The sequence below is a fragment of the Sceloporus undulatus genome, chromosome 1 (assembly GCF_019175285.1).
Source record: "Sceloporus undulatus isolate JIND9_A2432 ecotype Alabama chromosome 1, SceUnd_v1.1, whole genome shotgun sequence".
Taxonomy (NCBI): Eukaryota; Metazoa; Chordata; class Lepidosauria; order Squamata; family Phrynosomatidae; genus Sceloporus; species Sceloporus undulatus.
This window is the reverse complement of record NC_056522.1, coordinates 249,192,291-249,213,515: the sequence shown is the minus strand read 5'-3', so window position 1 is coordinate 249,213,515 and position 21,225 is coordinate 249,192,291. Positions and strand designations below refer to the sequence as shown.

Sequence of the window (21,225 nt, the reverse complement as noted above, 5' to 3'; positions counted from 1 at the left end):
GTAAGCCGGTGTAGGTTTTGTATGCTGGTGTAGGTTCACAGGTGAACAGCACACCATGTTTTGACTCTGGAGCTGCATGCTACCAATTTCCACATGAGAAAGATGGTTCAAACAGAGCAGTAACAGCAGTAGAGAGAAGAGTATCATCTATTCTAGTGACATAAAGTTAATGCCATCTTACTGCCTTGAGAATTCTGTATCGTGTCAGTTTCCATCTCTGTCTCTGAAAGGTGTTAACAAGCATCCTTTTGGGACAAATGTCAAAAGGCTGAATGGCTACACTGGATAGGTTGATCCAGTGGTGACAAGCTGTCCCAATCCCAATGGCTTTGCAGTCTCAAGAACTGTTTGGTTTTGTACACTGAGTCACCATCCCAGTATTTGGCATATTATATTAGGTACATCATGTTCTTAAGACTGGCAGGTGTACACTGTGAAAAGGGGCGGGTAACATCCCCCTTCTTGCTCAATTTTTATTTCCTCCTCAAATATTTTGTAGTTGCTGCTTTCTTATTATAAAAGGCACCTGGATGAAAACAACACAACCTAATCAGAATAAAAACAGTGACAATCTGAACTGGAGGTCCATGTACCAGAAGAGTGAGTATGGCAGTTTCAGCTAACAACCTATTCAGGCTTAAAATATATTGAGACCTGAGGTGCTTAACATGAATACAAAACACCATCTAAACATTGCTAGAGTGAAGCTTGAATGCTGAACAGCTGCAGAAGCCCAAATGCAAGGCACTGTATTTGTTACGTGCCAAACATGTGAAGTGGGCACCAAAACCAAGACCACAACTCCTTTGTCACATCCAGGATGGTACAGAAATAAAACCCAAAATATAACTTGCCCGTGCATGTGCAAACAAAATGAAACAAGATCATCAGATAATTTTCAGGATCTACTGTGACTTCTGAGGTTGCTACCTCTTGATTTTCCACAAAACAAAACAAAAAGATCCAAACTAACAGGCGACTGCTATTAGGAGAGAATGGCATGTTCAGTGGACCTTTGTTATACGCTGGGGTTTGGTTCCAAGATCCCCCGTGTATAACAAAATCCGTGTATGCTCAAGTCCCATTAAATATAATGACATAGCAAAATGGTGTCCCTTATAAAAAATGGAAAACCAAGGTAAATTTATACTTTTTTGGAACATTTTCAAACCGTGGATGCTTGAATTCGTGTATAAAAAATCCGTGTATAAGAAGGACCGACTGTATATGTACACCAAGCTGACCTTGGCCTAATAATACATGCCCTTGAAAGCATCAAAATGAAAGTTAGAACAGAAAATGTAGTGTATCTTTCACAGAAGGCCCCATTGATGTGCTTTATCAGGTATTCTGGGACTTGCACTCCAACAAGTCTGGAGGCTTGACACCTGCAAATTTCAGTTATTCTTCAACTCCTTCTTGAGGAGATCCAAAGGTATCCTGGAGTTCCATTAATCCTCAGGTCAAGAGGCCATTCAAGCAGCAGACTCAAATATTTGTCTTGAGAGCTATTTTTGTTGGAAAGATGAGATACCAATATAATGACGTAAATAATAAATAAAGCACAAACTTTTATTTGATCAGCAGCCAAAAAAAGAGGTCAAAACAAAACAAGCATTGCTAAAAGGGGGAAATAAATCAAACAAGCAGAAACAAGCAATAGCACTGTTTTCTTCTCAGAACTATTACATTAGCAAATTATGTCACCACAGTTAAATATACAAATCTAAGACAAGCACTCATTCAACACAGAATACAAAGCAGGTAACCTCAAAGAATCCTTTAGAACACAAAGGTTTGTAACCTCTGCCCAGAGGGAGTTTGGGAGGAAGGAGTAATCTTTGCAATTTGCCATTACAACAGGCTTGTGCCAGTGCAGACTCACCAGGTGGAACACAGCCCACCACCCACCAGCAGCAATCCACTCCGAACTTGAATAAACCTCCTGTTGTTTTTTTCCCTTCACGTCCTCACTCCTTTGGAATTGCAAGAATTGGAGAAAGGGCACTGGTAGGTCACTTGCTTGGTGGGTATGCAAGTTGTTCAGAAGAACATCCTTCTGGTTTCAAGGCCCATCTCATCCAGATAAGATGAAAGGCATTATTTAACCCAAGATTCTGCTCCCCACAAATAGCTGATCATCTCTTTCTCAGAAACCCATAAGTACAGCAAGAAGAAAGCCTCCTCACCTCCAAGTGGCACACACTTTCTGAATCTGACAGTCACATTCAATGGTGAGGTTATTAGCCACTGAAAGACTCCATGAGCAAGTAAAGGGCACAGTAACTTGATGCCCTCCAGATTTTGTAAACTAAAATTACAGACTTCACCGGCAATGACCACCCATAAGAAATGATGGACATTAGAACTAACATCTGGAAGTCAATAGGGATTAATAAAGAGAGGTCACATCAGGCTTGTTGCAGTCTGATGTGGACAAACCCAAAATGTTTTGTTTTGCTTTGATTTATCAGATTCTGCTCCATCCTATACCACATGCAGATGTTCACCACCTCTGGAATTCCTGGCAATTTCAAGACTTCCCACAGGACCTCACTCAAGTCCAACATAGAATTTACAACCACTGCTTGGAAATATTACTTTTTGGGACAAATGACTCCCAGAATCATCCATGGGCATTCTGGGTGTGGGATTCTGGGAGTCAGTAATCCAAATATTTTCAGTGCTCTGACTGCAATAGCCACACCTTTGTAAAAACACACCTAGATAGACCAATACATGACAAAAATCTAGGAAAAGCTACACCTACCAAATCATCTCCTGTCATGCAACTTGCAGAGGCAGCTTAAAGCCAGACATCGACAGAAGAATCTATCCTCAACTCCCATCTCTAAACAATATACACACATGGCTTCAGGATTTTTTGGGGCACTGGCTGCATAGGGTCACACATTTATATGCATAAGGAAAATTTCGCACCATGTGCATCACCATGGATTATCTCTTATGTCTTCACTTGCTATTATATATGAAAACAGATATACCAGGATTTTATATACCTGACACTTATCTAGCCAGTGATCCAAATTGTAATGTGAAACATCACACACACACACCCCACCCCACCCAACTTGGATTTTTTAATCTTCCTTTTCATCCAATAAGATCAAAGTGGCATAAATGGCCCACTTCCTATATTTATCCTCCTCCCCATATTTATCCTAATAACCTTGTGAGGTTGGATAGGTAAAAGATAGTGATTAGCCCAAGAGAGCTTTATGAACAGCTGAGGATTTAAACCTGGGTCTCTCCACCTCTGGTGTAATACACTAATCACTACAACATGCTAACTCTCAACTGTGTGACTTTCAAAAACAAGGGGGGGAATCATGGAATGGCTACACAGGGTTACCATGTGTACAGGCTTACCGGTGGAGGGCAGCTGTCACACATTTTCTTAGGTACACAGTGGAAGACAGAAATGTATGCCCAGTCCATGTACCTCAGAAAGTGTGCAACACCTGTCATATCCATTTAGATTAGTATCAGATCTCATTGAAAGAGGTATTCCTTTCATAGGTAGCTTATTTCAAGCAAAATTTGGAAAAAAAATGATATTTTTGAAATTTTAGTACAACTCTCACAGTCCCCTGGGATGCTGCCACACTGCAAAATTAATACAGCTTGACACCACTTTAACTACCATGGCTCTATCCTATGGAATCCTGGGATTTGTAGTTTGATGTGGCACCAACTCTAAAATTCTATGATTCTACCTATACAACATATTCAGCAACAATGTAAGAAATTTTGGCCAAGCAAATCAGAGCTGATATAATGGGAGGAGCAGATTAAAGTTCACCCAGGGGGACAAACATTGTTAACAGAGGAACATGAGCAGATAAATGTAGGAGAGTCAGGAACTGGGACTGCTGCTTGCAAAGAATTGTGCTGTTGCCATCTGGTTATTTTATCCACAGTGAAATGGAAAAGGAAATACTCAGGATAATGTTCCTTAGGGAAGGGTGGCACCAATCCAGATAGCTTGCCCTTTCTCCTTCTTCTCTGGGCCTACCCTGCCCTTGACCCTGGGTATTCATCCATACACCACAGGCCTCCCAATGGTTCTTTATGGGTTGGCAACCCAAAGACTGCACAAGATTTCCCAGGCTAGGAAAGGCGTGTGGTCTGTGTTCTCATGGGAACATTTCTGTACTCAATGTAAAAAAGAGAAACTACTTTGGCGAGCTGCAGATCTTCCAGAAGGAAGGCAGTGTCAGCCCCTTGGCCTTCCAACCTACCCATTCACTGGTCTGCAGCCCCCATTCTCTCAAGGAATGTCAGGAATGTGTGCCCTACTGTCAGGATTCCTAGCAAGGCAAAGGATGGTAAGAGAATTTTTGCAAACAGCTTGCCTTACAGTCCATGAATTTACCTATGAGTTTACTGCTGTTCATTGCTTATTAAACTGAGAAAGGAAAGGAAAGACCCATTCCCAACATCCTGGGTCATAGGATTATCAGTCACGTCCCAGTGTGACCTCTTCTGAGTTCTTTGTTGGCTGCTGAAAATAATTTGAGATCTTTACAACAGGGGGCTGTACACACAATTAGCTTTAACATTTGAGAAGCCAAAAGGCTGGGTTGTTGAGGGATGAGATTAAAAGGAGTACCACACTGGCAGGAATGTGTACATTACCATCATCTCACAAGATACCCCATTTATTCCCCATTGTTCTGCTTATACCTAGTAAGAGTGTGAGGTAATTCGTTTGTTGTTGTGTGCCTTCAAATTGTTTCTGATTCTAAGGCGAACTAATCATGAGGTTTTCTTTGCAAGATTTTTTCAGAAGGGTTTTATCTTTGCTTTTCTCTGAGGCACTATTTCCTATAATGATACTAATACCATGATGCTTGAAAGATGCTAAACCAGACTCTCTATCACGGGAGGAGATGCAACTCATCCTCCCTTCCTAGACTGCAAAGCAAGAGAGTTAAGTGGATGCAAACAAGCATCAAATCTAAGCCCTACAAGCAAAAAGCTTTGAACTGGCTTCTGCCCCATTCACTCCCCCCCCCCACACACACACACTCACCTTGAAAAGGTCACAGTGAAGTCACATTGCCCTTTCTAACCCATAGGGACTCTTGACCTGGTTGACTGGGGAAAGAGGAGAAAGTTCAACCCAACTACCCATCCTTCTCTAGCATCAAGTAGGTAGGCAGCATAAATTCAAGTCCAGCTCAATGCCTCATATTCTCATGAAAGATTTACAGTTTCTGAAAATTTGCAAAATACCAGGGAAATAGAAGAACATGGGAGGGACAGACTTACTGGGAGCAAAGGAAATATATGTAGCATTCGGTAACTCGCCTATGAAATGAAAAAGTGCAAGGGACGCAAGAACCATTCAGCACAACTCACAGTGCAAGTATAGGCACATCACTGTACGGATATTGCCCCACTGATCTTGTAACCCCTTTGAGACTAACTGAAAGAAAGATGTTGGCAGCATGAGCTTTCATAGACTAAAGTCAACTTCCTCAGATGCATATGGTCATCTAACATGGCTATCTCTTTGAATTATATCACCCCATTGAGTTCACTAAGATTGACTCTGTCTAAGACTGCACACATAAAAGTGCATAAAATTGTGCTGTTTGCCATGTTTATGAAGGGGGTGAGTGAGAGAAGAGGATATGTTTCTTACTTCTGGTTCAAGTAATAATTACTTACAGTCTCACAATTAGAGTTAGTGCTATAAACTGCTGTACCCCACAGTTGCCTAATGAGTACCCCCCCCCCCCCCCCGCCACAGTAGGCATGTAGGAGAATATAAACTTGCCTTTCCCAACCTGGGGCTCTTCAGATGTGATAAAGTGGGGATTAGTCCCCCAGGTTATGGTCTAGATTTTACCTCTAGCTTGAAGCTGGAGTTGGCAAAGGGGTTTCTGAATGGACTCTCTAAAGCTATTAGAGAAAGGTTTAGTATATCCTCAACCCACTTTTCCTCAATACTTGTACTCTTTCTTCCCTTTCTTCCTTGGCCCTCTTCATAACAGCTTAGAGCGACTAGTTAAGCACACAGCTAAAAATTACAAATATCTAAAATCATAGAATCATAGAATCGTAGAGTTGGGAGAGACCACAAGGGCCATCCAGTCCAACCCCATTCTGCCATGCAGGAACTCTCAATCAAAGCATCCCTGACAGATGGCCATCCAGCCTCTGTTTAAAGACCTCCAAGGAGGGAGACTCCACTACGCTCCGAGGGAGTGTGTTCCACTGTCGAACAGCCCTTACTATCAGGAAGTTCCTCCTAATGTTGAGGTGGAATCTCTTTTCCTGTAGCTTGCGTCCATTGTTCCTGGTCCTGTTGTCTGGAGTAGCAGAAAACAATCTTGCTCCCTCCTCAGTATGACATATCTTCAAATATTTAAACAGGGCTATCATATCACCTCTTAACCTTCACAAGCCATGCACTTCTAAAATTACAAAATACCTAAACTCACACAAGAACCATGTTTATTATTAATTTTTAATCTTTTTTGAATTTCTTAATGGACTTTATTGAACCCTTTCCCCCCAAACATTATGCACTTTGAGATGCCAACATTTAATGGGAACCACATCAGTCACAGGAAGCAGCATGTAAGTAAATGAACTTAAACTAATTGTAATTCTGGCAATAATTCTTCATAGTAAGTCAGTATAAACACGCCCTGGTGCAAAAGGCAGGGACAATGAAGCAAATACAAAATTGATTGCTTAAAGCCTCCCAGATGAGTTCACAGTAAAGGTGAGACTTGAACCAGGAGCTTCCCAGTTTACAGCTTGGTCTTTAGTGCTACAGTTCAGATTTCTACCACCACTCAACCACCGCTCCTTCTGTGTTTAAGAAAGAGAACAACTTTAGAGGTATGGGAGGGTTGGGCTGGGAAAGGCTACAAAAAATGAATCAGGGCTTGCAAGTCAAATGAGCTGTGAGATTCAACTTATGTTAAGCACTAAAAATGATCAGAATTTGCCCAGTTTCTTTTAAAACAGAAGGACAACCACCAAAATAAATAATAAATGTTAGTAATAAACACAAAAACAAGGGGGAAAATGCAAGCTTTCATGTTCTGCAAGAAAACAAGCCCCTTCAATTGACTACAAAGACCATAAGAATCTCTTGCCAATCAAAAGTAACAGCATTGGGTTTGATAGACCAATGACCAGACTATCTGAGAGGTTGTTATCTCCCCAAATGACTCTGCCCAAACCCTGCAAGCTTCAGAGGGGGCCTTTCTTTCAGTCTCACTACATTCACATGTATACAAGAAGTGGAGACACTAGACAGGGCCTTCTCAGTGGGTGCCCCTAGGCTCTGGAACTTTTCCCCCAGAGATGCTAGAATGGCTCCTTCCAGTGTCAAGCAAACTTTTTTTTTCATTCCAACAGGCTTTTAAAATGGAAGATGATGAGGAAAGGGCTTTTAAAGGGGTGGTGTATTGTTTTACATTGTACTGTTTTAATCTGCTTTTTATCCTTTTTAAGTGTATGCTTTAATCTTGGCTGGAATCCTCTATCATGGTGAACATTATGTAACTTTATGTGCACTTAGGTAGGTAATAGAGGTGCTAAAAACCCTGTTAGTAAATTGTGAAGATGCCTAATGGGACACCAGCAAGGGTGTCTCAATTTGCATTGGGCTCTATCGATGTGCATTGACACTCCTTTGCCCAATGCAAAATGTGTAACAGTCCCAATGCTCATTGGTCACTTTGCTGGCTCTCCTATAAAGTAACTTAACAGCAGCCTTTTACTAGATATGGACCTTAAGAACCACCCAATTCTAATTACCACATATTTAACTCTAGTCATGAAAACCTAAGTTCCCAAGAGGATTCTGGCCCCTGTCAATAGTTCAAGTGTATTTTAATGTTGACTTTTTGTATCTTTTTAACAATATTGTAATCATTTTAATTTGTAAGCCACCTTGATCCCAGGCTTGGGGAAATGGTGAGGTATAAATAATCAGAATGAGGAGAAGACAACAAACAAGAAGTAGCAGTTATTGTGGTTTCTGTTACTTATTAAAAGATTGGGAAGTTAGCCAATACTACGAAAGTTAGCCAATATGCTGTTATTCATTAAAAATATTGAAAAAGCAATTTCTTGTACTGCTCATCACTTTTCATTGCTTTTTATTTTAAAAAGTTAAATTGATAAAGGAGCAGCATAAAACTTTTAAAAATGTGTCTCAAAATGTCAGTAAAAAGGCTTAAATGTGCCCTGAGAGGAAAATGTTACTCATTGCACTAATAAAGTAACTTCCTTCCTACTGTCACATTCCTAGGCTGTGTGACATTCAGAATCACAGGCAAGCCTTTAAAATAAGAAAGATCCCTTAAAATAAAGGACTTCATTAACATAGGGTTTTTTTCCTCTGCAGGGTGAATTAATATATACACACCAACCTACACACAGCTCTTTGTCCCCAGGTGATATTTGCGTTGGATGCAGAATTTCATTTTGGGTAGTTCTCAACATGTTGAGATTGAGAGGTTTAATTTTCTCTCTCAGAACCATTTTCAAGACTCACCACAGAAGCCAGCTTATGCCAGGTCAAAGCGCTCGTCCCTATAGTCCTGAAAGCTTATGTTAGAATAAACCATTCAGTCTCAATGGTGTGACTGGATTCCTTTCTATGTTAAAGCAGTCTAATATAGCTTTCTCTTCATCCCTAAGCCACTACACTGCATTTGAAATAACCAGTTACAAGTTAACTGTGTTGCTTGTGACTTCTTACTTCAGAGAATGATTAAGCACCATCTGAAATGTGGGAGAGGAGAGAGAGAAAACCAGGGATTGATCTGTTTTTTAAAAATACCTTTCTGGTCAAGTAAGAGGAAACAGAAACGGAACTGAGTAGGAGTTTGAAACATGGGCACTTCCCTGTTAACTTCCATAAAGTGCTTGAAAAACAAAACAAAGTCTACGGAGCAGGCAGCTCAAGACTGGAGGTCAGCCTTGCAAAAGCAGACTCCCCTTTCAATCCCAAAAAGGCAGCTGGCTAACCTGGTGCAGATCACAACTGGGTTTAGAAGCCTCTGCCCCTCTCTTCTGGTCTCATTACAGACTTTGCAGGGCCCTTTAGCGTAGACTGATCCAGATTCAAAGACAAGAGACTGCATTCCTTACACACTGTAGAACAGTGGTTCCCAACCTTCCTAATGCTGCGACCCTTTAATACAGTTCCTCATGTTGTGGTGACCCAAACCCATTAAATTATTTTTGTTGCTACTTCATAACTGTAATTAAATAGGTGTTTTCCAATGGTCTTAGGCAACCCCCCATGAACGAGTCATTCGACCCCCAAAGGGGTCCCGACCCACAGGTTGGGAACCACTGCTGTAGAACATTCAGAATCACAGTCAAACCTTTAAAATAAGGAAGAGCTCTTAGAATAAAGGATTTCATTAACAACAGAGACTTTTTGGGTTGGGGGAGGGACTTATCACATGCGCATCAACATATACAGCTGTCTGTCTCAGGTGATGTTTGCTTTGGAAACAAAACCTTATTGTGACTAGCCCTTAAGAGGCTGAAATTCATTTTTTAAGAAGGACTTTCTCTAGACACCCCTCAAATCAGACCAAAACCCAACTTATACCAGGTTACAGTGTTTGCCCATCTACTCTAGTATCATCTCTCACTGACTGATAAAAGAAGTGGGGCTTCTTTATCACTTGCTATCCTGTACCCTTTTAACTAGAGATGCCAAAGACTGAAAACTTGGCACTTTCTGCATGCAAAGCAGGTACTCTCCCAATGAGCTCTGGCCTCCCCTTCTTGTTTATATTTGTTCTATGGGTGTGATCTATTAGGAAACGGCCATAACTGAATGGTAGACCCGCATGCTTGCATTGTATGCAAAATGTTCCGAGTTCAACTCCAAGAATCCTGAAACCTTGGGGAGCTGCTTCCAATCTGTGCAGGCAAAACTGAGGTAGGTAGATAGAGTGGGGGTTCTGGTAGTCAGATTAAGCATAAGGCAGCCTCCTAGCCTGGTTGCAGGTAAGGAGCAGGTATTTCCACTCCTTAAGCCTCCAGCCTTTTGGATGGCCCAGCACAATTTGCAGCTCTAACTATCCATGGCATATTATTTCTGTGTTCCATGTATAGTTCCATGAAAGCTGTACAGTGAAAAAAGCTTGACAGGAAGAAAATCAGCTATTTGAATTGTGGTGCTGGAGGAGAAATGTACAGATACCATGGACAAATCAATGGGTCTTAGAGCAAATCAAGCCTGAACTCTCCCTAGAAGCCAAAATGACTAAATTGAGGCTATTGTACTTTGGACATATCATCAGAAAGTTGATAAAGTGGAAGACAGTAGGGGAAAAGAAAAAAACATATTACAGGTGGATTGATTCCATCATGAAAGACACAGTCTGGACTTTGCAAGACCTGAGCAGGTCTGTTGAGGTTGCCGTAAGTCAAAGACAACTTAACATCATACAACAAGAAATGTAAACAAGCTCCACCAGCCTCAATTGGTAACTCTATAACCTTCCGGTTTTGGCTGCCAGCTCAGAACTGCACAGGCTTTTAGCACTGTATAGCCTAGTGGAGTGTATTTGGCAAATGGTGAAAAGCTTGGAAGCATTACCTTTTTGAGAATACAGCCATGGCTAATGGCCATAGCAGCCAGGGCAATTTTGAGATCTGTAGTCCCCAAAAGTGACTCTTCCAAGCTATGTCTTCTATGACTCTAGGCTCTGGTGTGTTACTTTGACCCTCCAGTCTGAGCTCTAGCCTGGATTTACGCTGAGTGAACAAAAGCCTCTTTCCATAGCCATCTGGGAGGCCACCCCAAAATTCAACACCATCTTAAGAAAGGCCTGCCCAATGTTTGACCCCCTATGCTATGAATAAACAGCGTCACCTAACAGATACACAGCAAAACACCTAAGGAAGCAGGAGTGACAGGCAGGACACTGTAATGATTAGAGTACTGATTTGGGACTTGGGGTACTGAGGTTCAAGTCCCCACTGAAAAGCTCCCATTTTTCTCACGAACTCTGTCCGACTTATCTCACAAGAAAGAAAGTGGTGAGAATTTGGAGACTTAGCCCTCCTCAAGGTCATCTCTCAGGTCAAGGTGCTTCAGTGTGGCCTATGAAGGAGCTGCCACATCTCAGTTCTATCAAGGCCTGACACTGGTCCATCTAGGCTGCATCCACACCACCAAAATAATCCGGCTTGACATCACTTTCATAGAAACATAGAATCATAGAGTTGGAAGAGACCACAAGGGCCATCCAGTCCAACCCCTGCCATGCAGGAACTCTCAATCAAAGCATCCCCGACAGATGGCCATCCAGCCTCTGTTTAAAGACCTCCAAGGAGGGAGACTCCACCACCCTGCGAGGAAGTGTGTTCCACTTTAACTGCCATGGCTCAGTGCTATGGAATTCTAGGAACAGTAGCAGAGCTCTGGTGCTACCACAAACTACAATTCCCAGATTTCCATAGCAGTCATCCACAGCAATTAAAGTGGTGTCAAACAGGATTATTTTGGCAGTGAAAATGCAGCCCTAGGTTAGTACTGTCAATACTGAATGAAACCAACTCTATTTCCACCCCCCTTCAACCAGAAAAATTGGAAGCTTTTCCTATTGACTGCTCTTGCATCCTTGATGGTCTGAGAAAGGAGAAATCAAGTGGTCATCATCCTCAGAAAAAACATCCCTGCTAAAAGACTGTAGAAAGGAAGGAAGGAAGTTAATAAAGGACTGCTAAAGGCATTTGGGTCCATGTTTTGACACAGCAACAGAAGAAGCAACATCCTTCATTCTGCCTGGGAAATGTCCTCTTTTCTCAGGTGAAAGGTTCCAGGTTCCTATCCTTGCCATCCACTTGTTTCCCAATAGAGCCAAGACCCTCTGTAAGCAAGAGGAGAAAAGCTAGGGCACCTAGCAAAGCCCCAGAGAGAAGGCGATTTTGGCTGCCCACCTTCCACTGTGTGAATGTTTACAACAACTACAACCAACACTGAGAGGACACCAGCAATGGCAGCTCCCACAATAACAACATTACAGCAGCTTCACCACACCCATCTCCCCTAGTAAGGAAAATGGGATGGGGGATGCGGGGATGGTACGCCAAAGAAGACCACAAAAAAGAGGCTGGGTACCAGTAAGGGAAAATATGAATTCTCTGGTTATTTATATCACACTCCCTCCCACCCCACAGCCATTTCTCCATGAGGAAAAAAAAAAGGGGGGGTCTACCACAGGGTCTACGTTTGGGGAAGGCAATGACAACCCTCCTCTGAACAAAGCTTGTCAAGAAAAAAAACTATGATATGATATATGATAATCCCATTATGGCTTTAGGGTCTCAGGGTCTCCATAAATCAGGAACCATTTGAGGGCATGCAATAACAACAACAACAACAACAACAACAGTCCTTTATTTACCTGGCACAGGAGTCACTCAATCGCTCAAAAGAGTCATGGCAATTCTGGGAATTGTAGCTTTTCTACAACATCCCTTTATAGGAATTGAAGTTTGTCTATCACAGCCCTTCATTTATCTGGCACGGTAGTCCCTTGGCCCTTCAAAGAATGATTCTTCTGACCCAGCCTCAGGCAACACCCCAAATCCCACATCAAAACTCACAGACACGAACAACATTTTGACTTAAAGGGAGAAACCCACACATCCATCCCTCAATAAAATAATATTTAAGCATCACAGAAAAGCCACGACTCAGGTAAAGGAAAAGGTTTCAAGGCTATAAGGAAGGCAAAGGATTTGTAGAAGATGCCTTGTAGCTCTTCTCAAGGAAACCTGTTGCTAGATTACACTCCCACACACACACACACACACACAACCAACCCAATAACACACAGGAGGAGGTTGCATGGCCAGAGGATTCAAAATATTTACAAAAATAAGGGCAATCCATCATCTGGGCCTTGGGCATATTGCACAAAGCTCTAGGTAGCACAAGTCGCAATAGCAGGAATCCACACAGCACAGCCACCTGAGGCCCAAAAGAAACACACAGGCAAGCGGTGTGTGTGTGTGTGTGTGAGAGAGAGAGAGACTAAGTCCAAAACTTCTGGAGGACCTAAGTTTGGAAACCACTGTCTCAGTTCATCAGAAAGGATTTGGATTGCACAGGCGATGATGATCCCAAGGAAACCAAGAGAACTTGCAGCACCTTGGAGGATAAATTATTAAAGAATGAAGCTGGGAGCATGGCTTGAGCAGGGTGGCCAGACGTCCTCCTTTTCCAGGACATATCCTACATTTCACCTTTCTATCCAGGAGCAATTCCATAATGTCCTCAACTGTAAGCATGGCTAAGGAGCATGGATTTGTATGCCTATGAGTGTTTTTAGTTTTTATATGGTCATGTCCTCCCTTTTCCTTGAATGTCTTACATTTTGCAATGCCTTGTCCTCCTTTGCAGGGATGACAAGTGGCCACACTGTTTCCAGGTCATGTCCTCCATTTTAGCCTTCTGTCCAGGAGGAATTCCAAAATGTCCTCCACTAAGAAGCATGAATTTGTATTAATATGATTATGTTATTGGGTCATGTTCCAAAATGTCCTCCATTTGCAGCATGACTGAAAAGCATGCATTTATCTTTCTGTGAGTTTCTGTAGCTTTGTAGTTGGTCATGTCCTACATTTTTCTGCAAGGTCCTCCATTTTGCAGTGCTTTGTCCTCCTTTGTAGTTATGACATCTGGTCATCCCTAGACTTAAGCCAACCTCCTCAGTTTGCATGCCAGATCCCTTTGTATTTCCAGACTAACTAACAGGGCCCTTGCCTTCAGATAATAAGGAAAGGAGGACACATTCTTGGAAACAACAGATTCAAGGCCTCCCTAAGTTGAATGTGGGAGCTAACAGTGGGATGATTCCCTCCCTCCAGGATGACCAAATGTCCTCCTCACAAAGGAGGACAAGGCACTGCAAAATAGAGGACATTCCAGAAAAAGAGAGGACATGACCAAAATACAAAGCTACAAAAACTCATAGAAAGATAAATGCCTGCTTCTCAGTCATGCTGCAAATGGAGGACATTCTGGATTCCGTCCTGGACAGAAGGTTGAAATGGAGGGCATGTCCTGGAAACAGGGTGACTAAGTGCCCCAACAGCAAAGAAGGGCAAAGCACCGCAAAATGGAGGACATCCCAGGAATCAAATGCAGGACTGTGCCAAATACAAAGATCAAAACACTCACAGAAATGCCAATCCATGCTTCTTAGTCCTGCTCAAAATGGAAGGCACTTAGGAATTCCTTCTGGACAAAAAGATAAATGTAGGACAGGTCCTGGAAAAACTGGATGACCAGATGTCCTCACCGCAAAGGAGGACAAGGCACCCCAAAATGTAGGACCTTCCAGAAAATGGAAGGATTCTTGGAAGGAACATGACCCAATAAAAGAACTCGGTGCTTCTTGGTCATGCTCGAAATGGAAAGACATTTGGGCATTCCTCCCGGAGAGAAGGTCTGGAAATGTAGGGTGACCTGATGTCACAGCCACAAAGGAGGACAAGAGGTCACAAAATGTAGGGCACTCGAGGAGGGGAAAATGGAGGAAGTGACCCAATACAAAGCTAGAAAACACTCCGATCAATATCGATCCCTGCTTCTCAGTCACGCTGGAAATGGAGGTGGTCCTTTAGGAGGTCCTCCTGGACAGAAGGCTGGAATGGAGGACGTGTCCTGGAAAAGGAGGACGGCTGGCAGCCTCGCTGCCCAGCTCCCTGCTGCTCTTGGCGCCTTGGGGGCTCCCCACTCCCAGCTCTTCCTCCCCGGCTGTGGATGATGGGTTTTTGTGTCCCCTGCTTACCTTTTTCCCGCAGCGGCGCGTTGCCCTCCTCCTTGCTGACCTGGGTGATGATGGACCCACCGTCCATGAGCCCCCGGATGCCCGACCCTCCTCCTCTGCCTCTGCCTCTTCCTCCCCTTCGGATCCAGTGGCCCCTCTGCAGATTTGGGGGAGTCTTTCTCCCTCCCAAGAGTGAATCAGGTTTGGGTGGTGCTGGTGGTGGCTCTGCTGCTGCTGCTGCTTCTTCTTCTTCTTTTGGGGGGGTTGAATAATATTAAGGTGAATAATAGTGTTAATACTAAAGGGAGGGGGAAAGGGGGAGAATAAAAGGGTGGGGAGGGGCAGGGGAGGGGGAGGGGAGGGACAAAACAAAAACAAAATAACAAAAAGGGGGGAGGGAGGAAAAAAGCAGCGTCGGAGGAAACTTTGTTACAACATGGAGTTCCCTCTTCAGGATTTCTGATACAAACATGGAGCCCAGGCGCGGTTTCAAGGCGCCCCTTAAAAGGGCGACGCCGGAGAGGGAGCAGCAGGGGGCCCCGCAGGGCCAGGAATGGACCCCCCCTCTGCCCGGAGGAGGGCAGGGGGACCCCTCGGGACACATGCAGGGGCCCAGGAGCAGGAGGAGGAGAGGGGAAGGGGATCCCGGGGGCTGCCCAAAAAGAGCCCCCTCCCCCCTTGGGCTCTGCTCCTGTTTACATTCCGCCCTAAAAGGCTTTGCCTTCGCTCCGGAAAGACAGGGAGGGAGGGGAGGCTGAGGGAGGAGCCTTCCTCTCGCCTTCCTCCTCCTTCTTCCTCTTCTTCCTGTTCCTCCTCATCATCTTTCTCCTTCTTCCTCTTCCTCCTCATCTTCCTGCGTGGCCGATTAGATTCCTCCTCCTCCTCTTCTTCTCCTCCTCCTCCTTCCTATTCTCCCCTTTCTCCTCTATTCTTCTCCTCTTATTCTTCCTCCTTTTTCCTCCTCCTCCCTTCTTCTTTCCTCTTCCTCCTCCGCTTCTTCTCTTCCTCTTTTTCTTCTTCTTCCACTTCTTTCCTTCTTCCTCTCCTCCCTCTTCTTCCTGTTCCTCCTCCTCATCTTTCTCTTCTTCCTCTTCCTCCTCATCTTCTTCTTCCTCCTCTCTCTTCCTGACCTCCTTCTTCCCCTCCTCTTCTTTGTCCGTTCTTCGGTCCTCCTCCTCTCTGCTTCCGCCGCTGCTTCCTTCATCCTCCTCCTCCTTCTCTTCCAACACAGCTACCCCTGAATAGGTTTCCTGGCTGCTGTAATGTCATATAATGTGCCTTCCGGTCACCTGGCACAGGGGCTTCTTAGGCAAGGAATACTCAGAGGTGGTTTCCCATTGCCTTCTTCTGAAATATAGCCTGCCCTACAGGACCTTTCTTGGCAGTCCCTCCTCCAAGTACTAACCAGGCCTGAACCTGCTTAGTTTCCAAGATCAGAAGAGAATTTGGAAGGGTTATTTTAATAATAATAATAAGAAGAAGAATAGGATTTATTTATCTCCCGCCCAATCACTGGGAATCCGGGCGTCTTACAACAGTGGGGATAATACAAAGCAATAACAATAAAGCAGAGGTGTGTGTGTGTGTGCGTGTGCGCGCGCAGGCGTGTGCTATACTTTTCTATTTTTTCTCAGATGCATTTTTAAATCCTTATACTGGCAATATATTTTCAAAACAATAATTTGATCATGTTCAGTGTCATATCTAGTTATGGGTTAAATCTCATCTTTTAAAAAACACAATTCTGTGAGCTAGCTTTGGCCCTTTTATTAGGGGAAAGACAGGATTGTAAATAAATCTCTTCGTCATCCACAACAGATCCCAGAAGAGGAGGCATGTCCATCTGCAGATTGCCAGAAAACAAGTGGCTGCCTCAGGCTTCCAAGATCAGACGGGTGCCTTCAGGTTACAATACACAGCAGCAAAGTAACCTCCTGCACTCATCTGGGTTCACATCTGAACAATGTACGAGGTGATGTTCGTGTTTCCCTCCCTTTTCTCAAAGTGGAATTTTATCTTCAGTTAGCTAAGCCTGGGGATATCTAGTCTGCAATCCTTGTTCAGCCATGAAACTCACTGGGTGATCTTTGTCCAGCCTCGCTTGCCTTGCAAAGTTCTTGTGAGGATTAAATTCACTTTGAACTCCTTGGAGAGCCTAAGTATCATACAGGTTGAATTTTGGTGGGTATTGGCTAACAGAGCTATTAGAAATTTCATTTTCCTTTCCAACTCTATGATTCTATGAAAATTTGGTAAGGTGTGATTTTTTAAAATCATGTTTTAAATTTAATTTTAAAAAACCTGTGGCCTCTCCTTTCTCTTCCCACTGCGCCCATCTCTCCCAGTGTTTTAAAGGAACACAGGCAAACACCACGGTCCATTTCTGCAAAAGGCAGGTGTTTGGGGAAGAGTGGTGTCACCCCCATTTAGAGTGTCAACTGGTGTGGCCTGAATCCCCTGCACCCCCATAGTAATGCTCCTACCTACAAAATAGCTACAACAGAAATAGCAGGTGAACCTCTGCTGTACATTCAGTTTTCTCCTGAATCCGAGTCTTTAACTGTAGTGTTCACATAGTTGGAATAATGAAGTCATGACTCTAGTATTAATATCATTAGACTTTTTAAACATTTTATTTTTAAAATTGATTATATAAAAATAATATTAAAGTATAAAAGCATAACAATCTTATCAGATTTAACTTTAAAACAATTTTTAAGCAAGCCATGTTGCTCGCATGTGTATAAGTTAAAATGATTTTTTAAAATAACTTTTAAAGGTTTCCTAGAGGTCTGTATGGAGACTTTGTGTTGTCTGCAAAGATAATAAAGTGGTAGCAGGTGGATTCAAGTGTGTCCATGCTGGTTATTCCTCTCAATCGTAAGTTTCTTATGAGGTTTTTTTTGCTAATGCATTATTCCAGATACTGTATAGCCATCCATGTATGGAAAGGACGGGGTATAAATACCATAAATAAAATAATAATAAATAAATAATTTTGTCCAGCATGGGGCTATTTCCAGTTCCTTCATTACAGTAACTTAAAATTTCAGTTGAGCATTTAGAAATATGGTTTAGACTTCCAAAGAAAAGAGGAAGACAAAGTGACAAAGGGAATGCAAACCCAGAAAATATAAAAGTTCTATGTCTGAAGAATTTTCAGTGCCGCGTTCTCCCAATTTGGGGACTAAATTTAAAGTCCATTTAGGAGGCAGAATTCTTCTTAGGGGAAAATGTCATTATTTTACACACGTTCCCACAATAACAAAATGTCACTTTGTGGAATGCTTCTGCCCACTTCATTCACTTCCCCTTTCTGCCCAGTTTTCCTTTCCTTCCTTGGCCAGGTCAGCATTTTGTGGTCACTGAGCATGCTTAGCTTTATTGAGCTTTTTAAGGTTTTCACCTCCAGAGTCTTTCTTACAGAATCTTTGCACTTAAGCAAACTTTGGTATTACCTCAAGCCTGTTAATATCTGCCTTTTGGGTTGAAGTGGTACTCCATTGGCTACATAAGCAACAGTACTCATAACCTGTAGGAGCAGGCTTAAAGTTGAATATTATAGTGTACAGCTGAAGATTTAGAAAACAAAAATAAGCATAATTACTTATCTTACAGTTGGATGGTGAAGACATTAAAATATAGTGGGCCCTCCACATTCACTGGAGTTAAGGTGCAGGGCCCCCATGGGTTATAATAAATAAAATAAATTTTAAAAAAACCATTTTTTTTACCTGAGAGAACATCTCTCTAGAAATCACTGGGTCTTCCAGCACAACTCTATGGTCAAGTCCGCCATAGATTCCCTAACTCTTCCAGTGCAACTCTATGGTCAACTTCTAGATCCAAATCAAATGTGCAAAAGTCAAAGCTGCAAATGTGGAGAGCTCGTTGTAATTAAAGGTTCAGTTCCAGTCCACAAAACCAGAACATTAAAACATTCCATCATATGGATCAGAAATAAAAACAAACCAGTATTAAACTGCCAGAAACAAAACCAACGACCTCAGCAATCCACAGTGGGCCCTTGCTATCTGCTGGAGTTTCGTTCCAGGATTCCTTCTGGATACCAAAATCCGTGGGTTCTCAACTTCCACTAACTACAGTGCTGTACTGAATTCGTTTGTGAAAACCCCAATTTAGCTAGTTTCTCATTCAGAGTCTCAGGAGGAATACAGACCGGCACTTTGTGCCAGTCTGTGGGCAGAGTCACGGCATAGCATTCGCACGCTCAATGCCATGACTCCACCCCATTGGGCCATGATGCCGCATGCCCATTTACACGGCATGCAGTATCATGGCATGACTCATGTGCAGTGCCCCAACGGAGCAGCGTGGAAAGGACATCATCATGCCATCCCATCGCAGTTATGATGCCCCTTCCAGGGACTGAAAAAGAAGCCCCTTTTGGGGGCTTCTTTTTGCTCCCTGTGGAGGCCACGGTGTGCAAAAAGGAGCGGCATCTAGCCACCTGTCTGTATAGCCACTTATTCCATCTAGAAAGAAACCCATCAGTCAATACCAAAGGAGCCAATCCCACTGAGGTAAAAAGCATTCTTAGCCAAAAACTAAACTTAAGTACCCATGCCTGAGATTCAATTGACATTTGACCTGTCTCTAGATGTAAAATTGCATTAGGCACACAACTAGGAAGACCAAGAATGCATCTCAAAAATGTTGTCTGTGTGGATGCCCTTGAAACTGTATAAACACACAGTTGCTCTCCATATAGCATCTGTGCCAATGCCTTCATATTAAAGACTTGAATGGCTGATGGAATATGCTGACCTCCTTTGGTGGAAAAAAAAAGGATATATGTGGCTTTATACTTCTCTGAGCATTTGCTATGGCATTAAATGATTGGGCTTTCCCCAATCCATGGATAAGGTATCTGTGGATATGGAGGACCAACGGTATAATGGAATTACAAAAACTTATCTCACTATACTACAATCAATACCTTACTATCCCTTGGATACCCTCCAAGGAACCATAGTATTGCAGTCTATGGAAGATGCCCAGTAACCAGTAAAATGTAAGTAAAAACAAACCATTTTAGCTATACCTTCACTAGTCTTGTATTAAGAGCTGTGTACAGCCTGTAGGCTGAAGGGAGCATCCCACCTCAACCACTCCTGAACTAAGGGCTGCAGACAAGACTCAAAGATATTCCCCAGAATGTTTTTCTAAAATCCCCGGAATTCTCCAATATTTACCGGAATATTTAGTCAAAATCCCCGGAATGAAATTAAATTCCCTGGATTCCGGGAAATTCCCCGGAAATTGGCAAGACTGGCAGTCATCTCCAGGTGCAGAGTTGTGGCCTTGCTTCAACAAGAAAACAACAATTTCTCCCTATTCTCTCAGCCAAGTGCAAATACTTTTTACATTTCTCATTCATAGGGAATCAGGTTTAACTGATTTGGAGGAGCGCCAGGAGAGATTCTTTCTGAAGTAGCAGGATGCATGCACAGATACTTAAAAGCAAACAAAATCTCCAGGTCCCTAGGAATCTTTTTGGAAGAGATACTGAGACCTGACTTCATTCCTTAAATTTTTATGAACTCAATAGCTCCTGTATTTCCTAGATTTTCTCTGACCCTTTAAAACTGGGATAAACATTGCTCATCCAGATGTTGCTGGATTTTTATTATCCCATGCCTCAGGCAACATGGTCAGGGAAGATACAAACTGTGGAAATCTGCTCACCGATGCTTTAGACCAGAGATGGGGAATTTTGCTGAAGGGGACATTTTTCACAAGCACACACCTCAGTAGGCCACACTGCAGTTATTCTCAAAGGGCCGACAAGATGTGCAAAGCACATTCACCCTGGGCACCAATTCACTCCATGCATCTGAGGAAGTAGACTGAAGCCTAGGGAAGCGCATGCTGCCAATTTCTTTCTTTCAGTGAATGCCAAAGGTGCCACAAGATCTCTTTATACAGTATGCTGATTCTAGAGACTAACACAGCTATATCTTTGAATTTTTTTCTTTCATTGAGTCTCAAAGGTGCCACAAGAATGATCTCTCCACATACTGATTCTACAGACTAACATGGCTATATCCTTGTATTCCTTCTAGCAGTTATTCTCAAAGGTGCTACAAGATCCTTTTGTGTGACAAAGTACACCCATCCTGGGCACCAATTCACTCCATGCATCTGGGGAAGTAGATTTAAGTGTCTAGGAAGGCTCCAGCTGCCAACTTCTTTCTTCCAGTGAGCCTCCAAGGTGCCACAAGATCTCTCTCTGCCTAGTGACTGTAGAGACTAATAAGGCTATAAAATCTGAATCTCTTCCCAAAAGTCCCGCTTTGCCCAGGCCCGCGCAGGCGCACAAGGCGAGAAATAGCTTTCCCCAAGCTGGACCCCCCTCCCTCCCAGCAAAGGAGGCATCGCCCTTTTAAGGAAGGCGAAA

The 21,225-nt window shown here is 43.0% G+C and overlaps 1 protein-coding gene across 1 annotated transcript in view; it reads right to left on the bottom strand.

Annotated features, from left to right (window-relative positions):
* CTDSP1 (CTD small phosphatase 1) overlaps window positions 1-15,651 on the bottom strand; it is a 37,544-nt gene extending 21,893 nt beyond the window's left edge. The window contains 1 exon segment of the mRNA XM_042462116.1: window positions 14,826-15,651. Coding sequence (XP_042318050.1) covers window positions 14,826-14,892 — 67 coding nt within the window. The 5' untranslated portion in view covers window positions 14,893-15,651.
* Window positions 15,652-21,225: the final 5,574 nt, after the last annotated feature.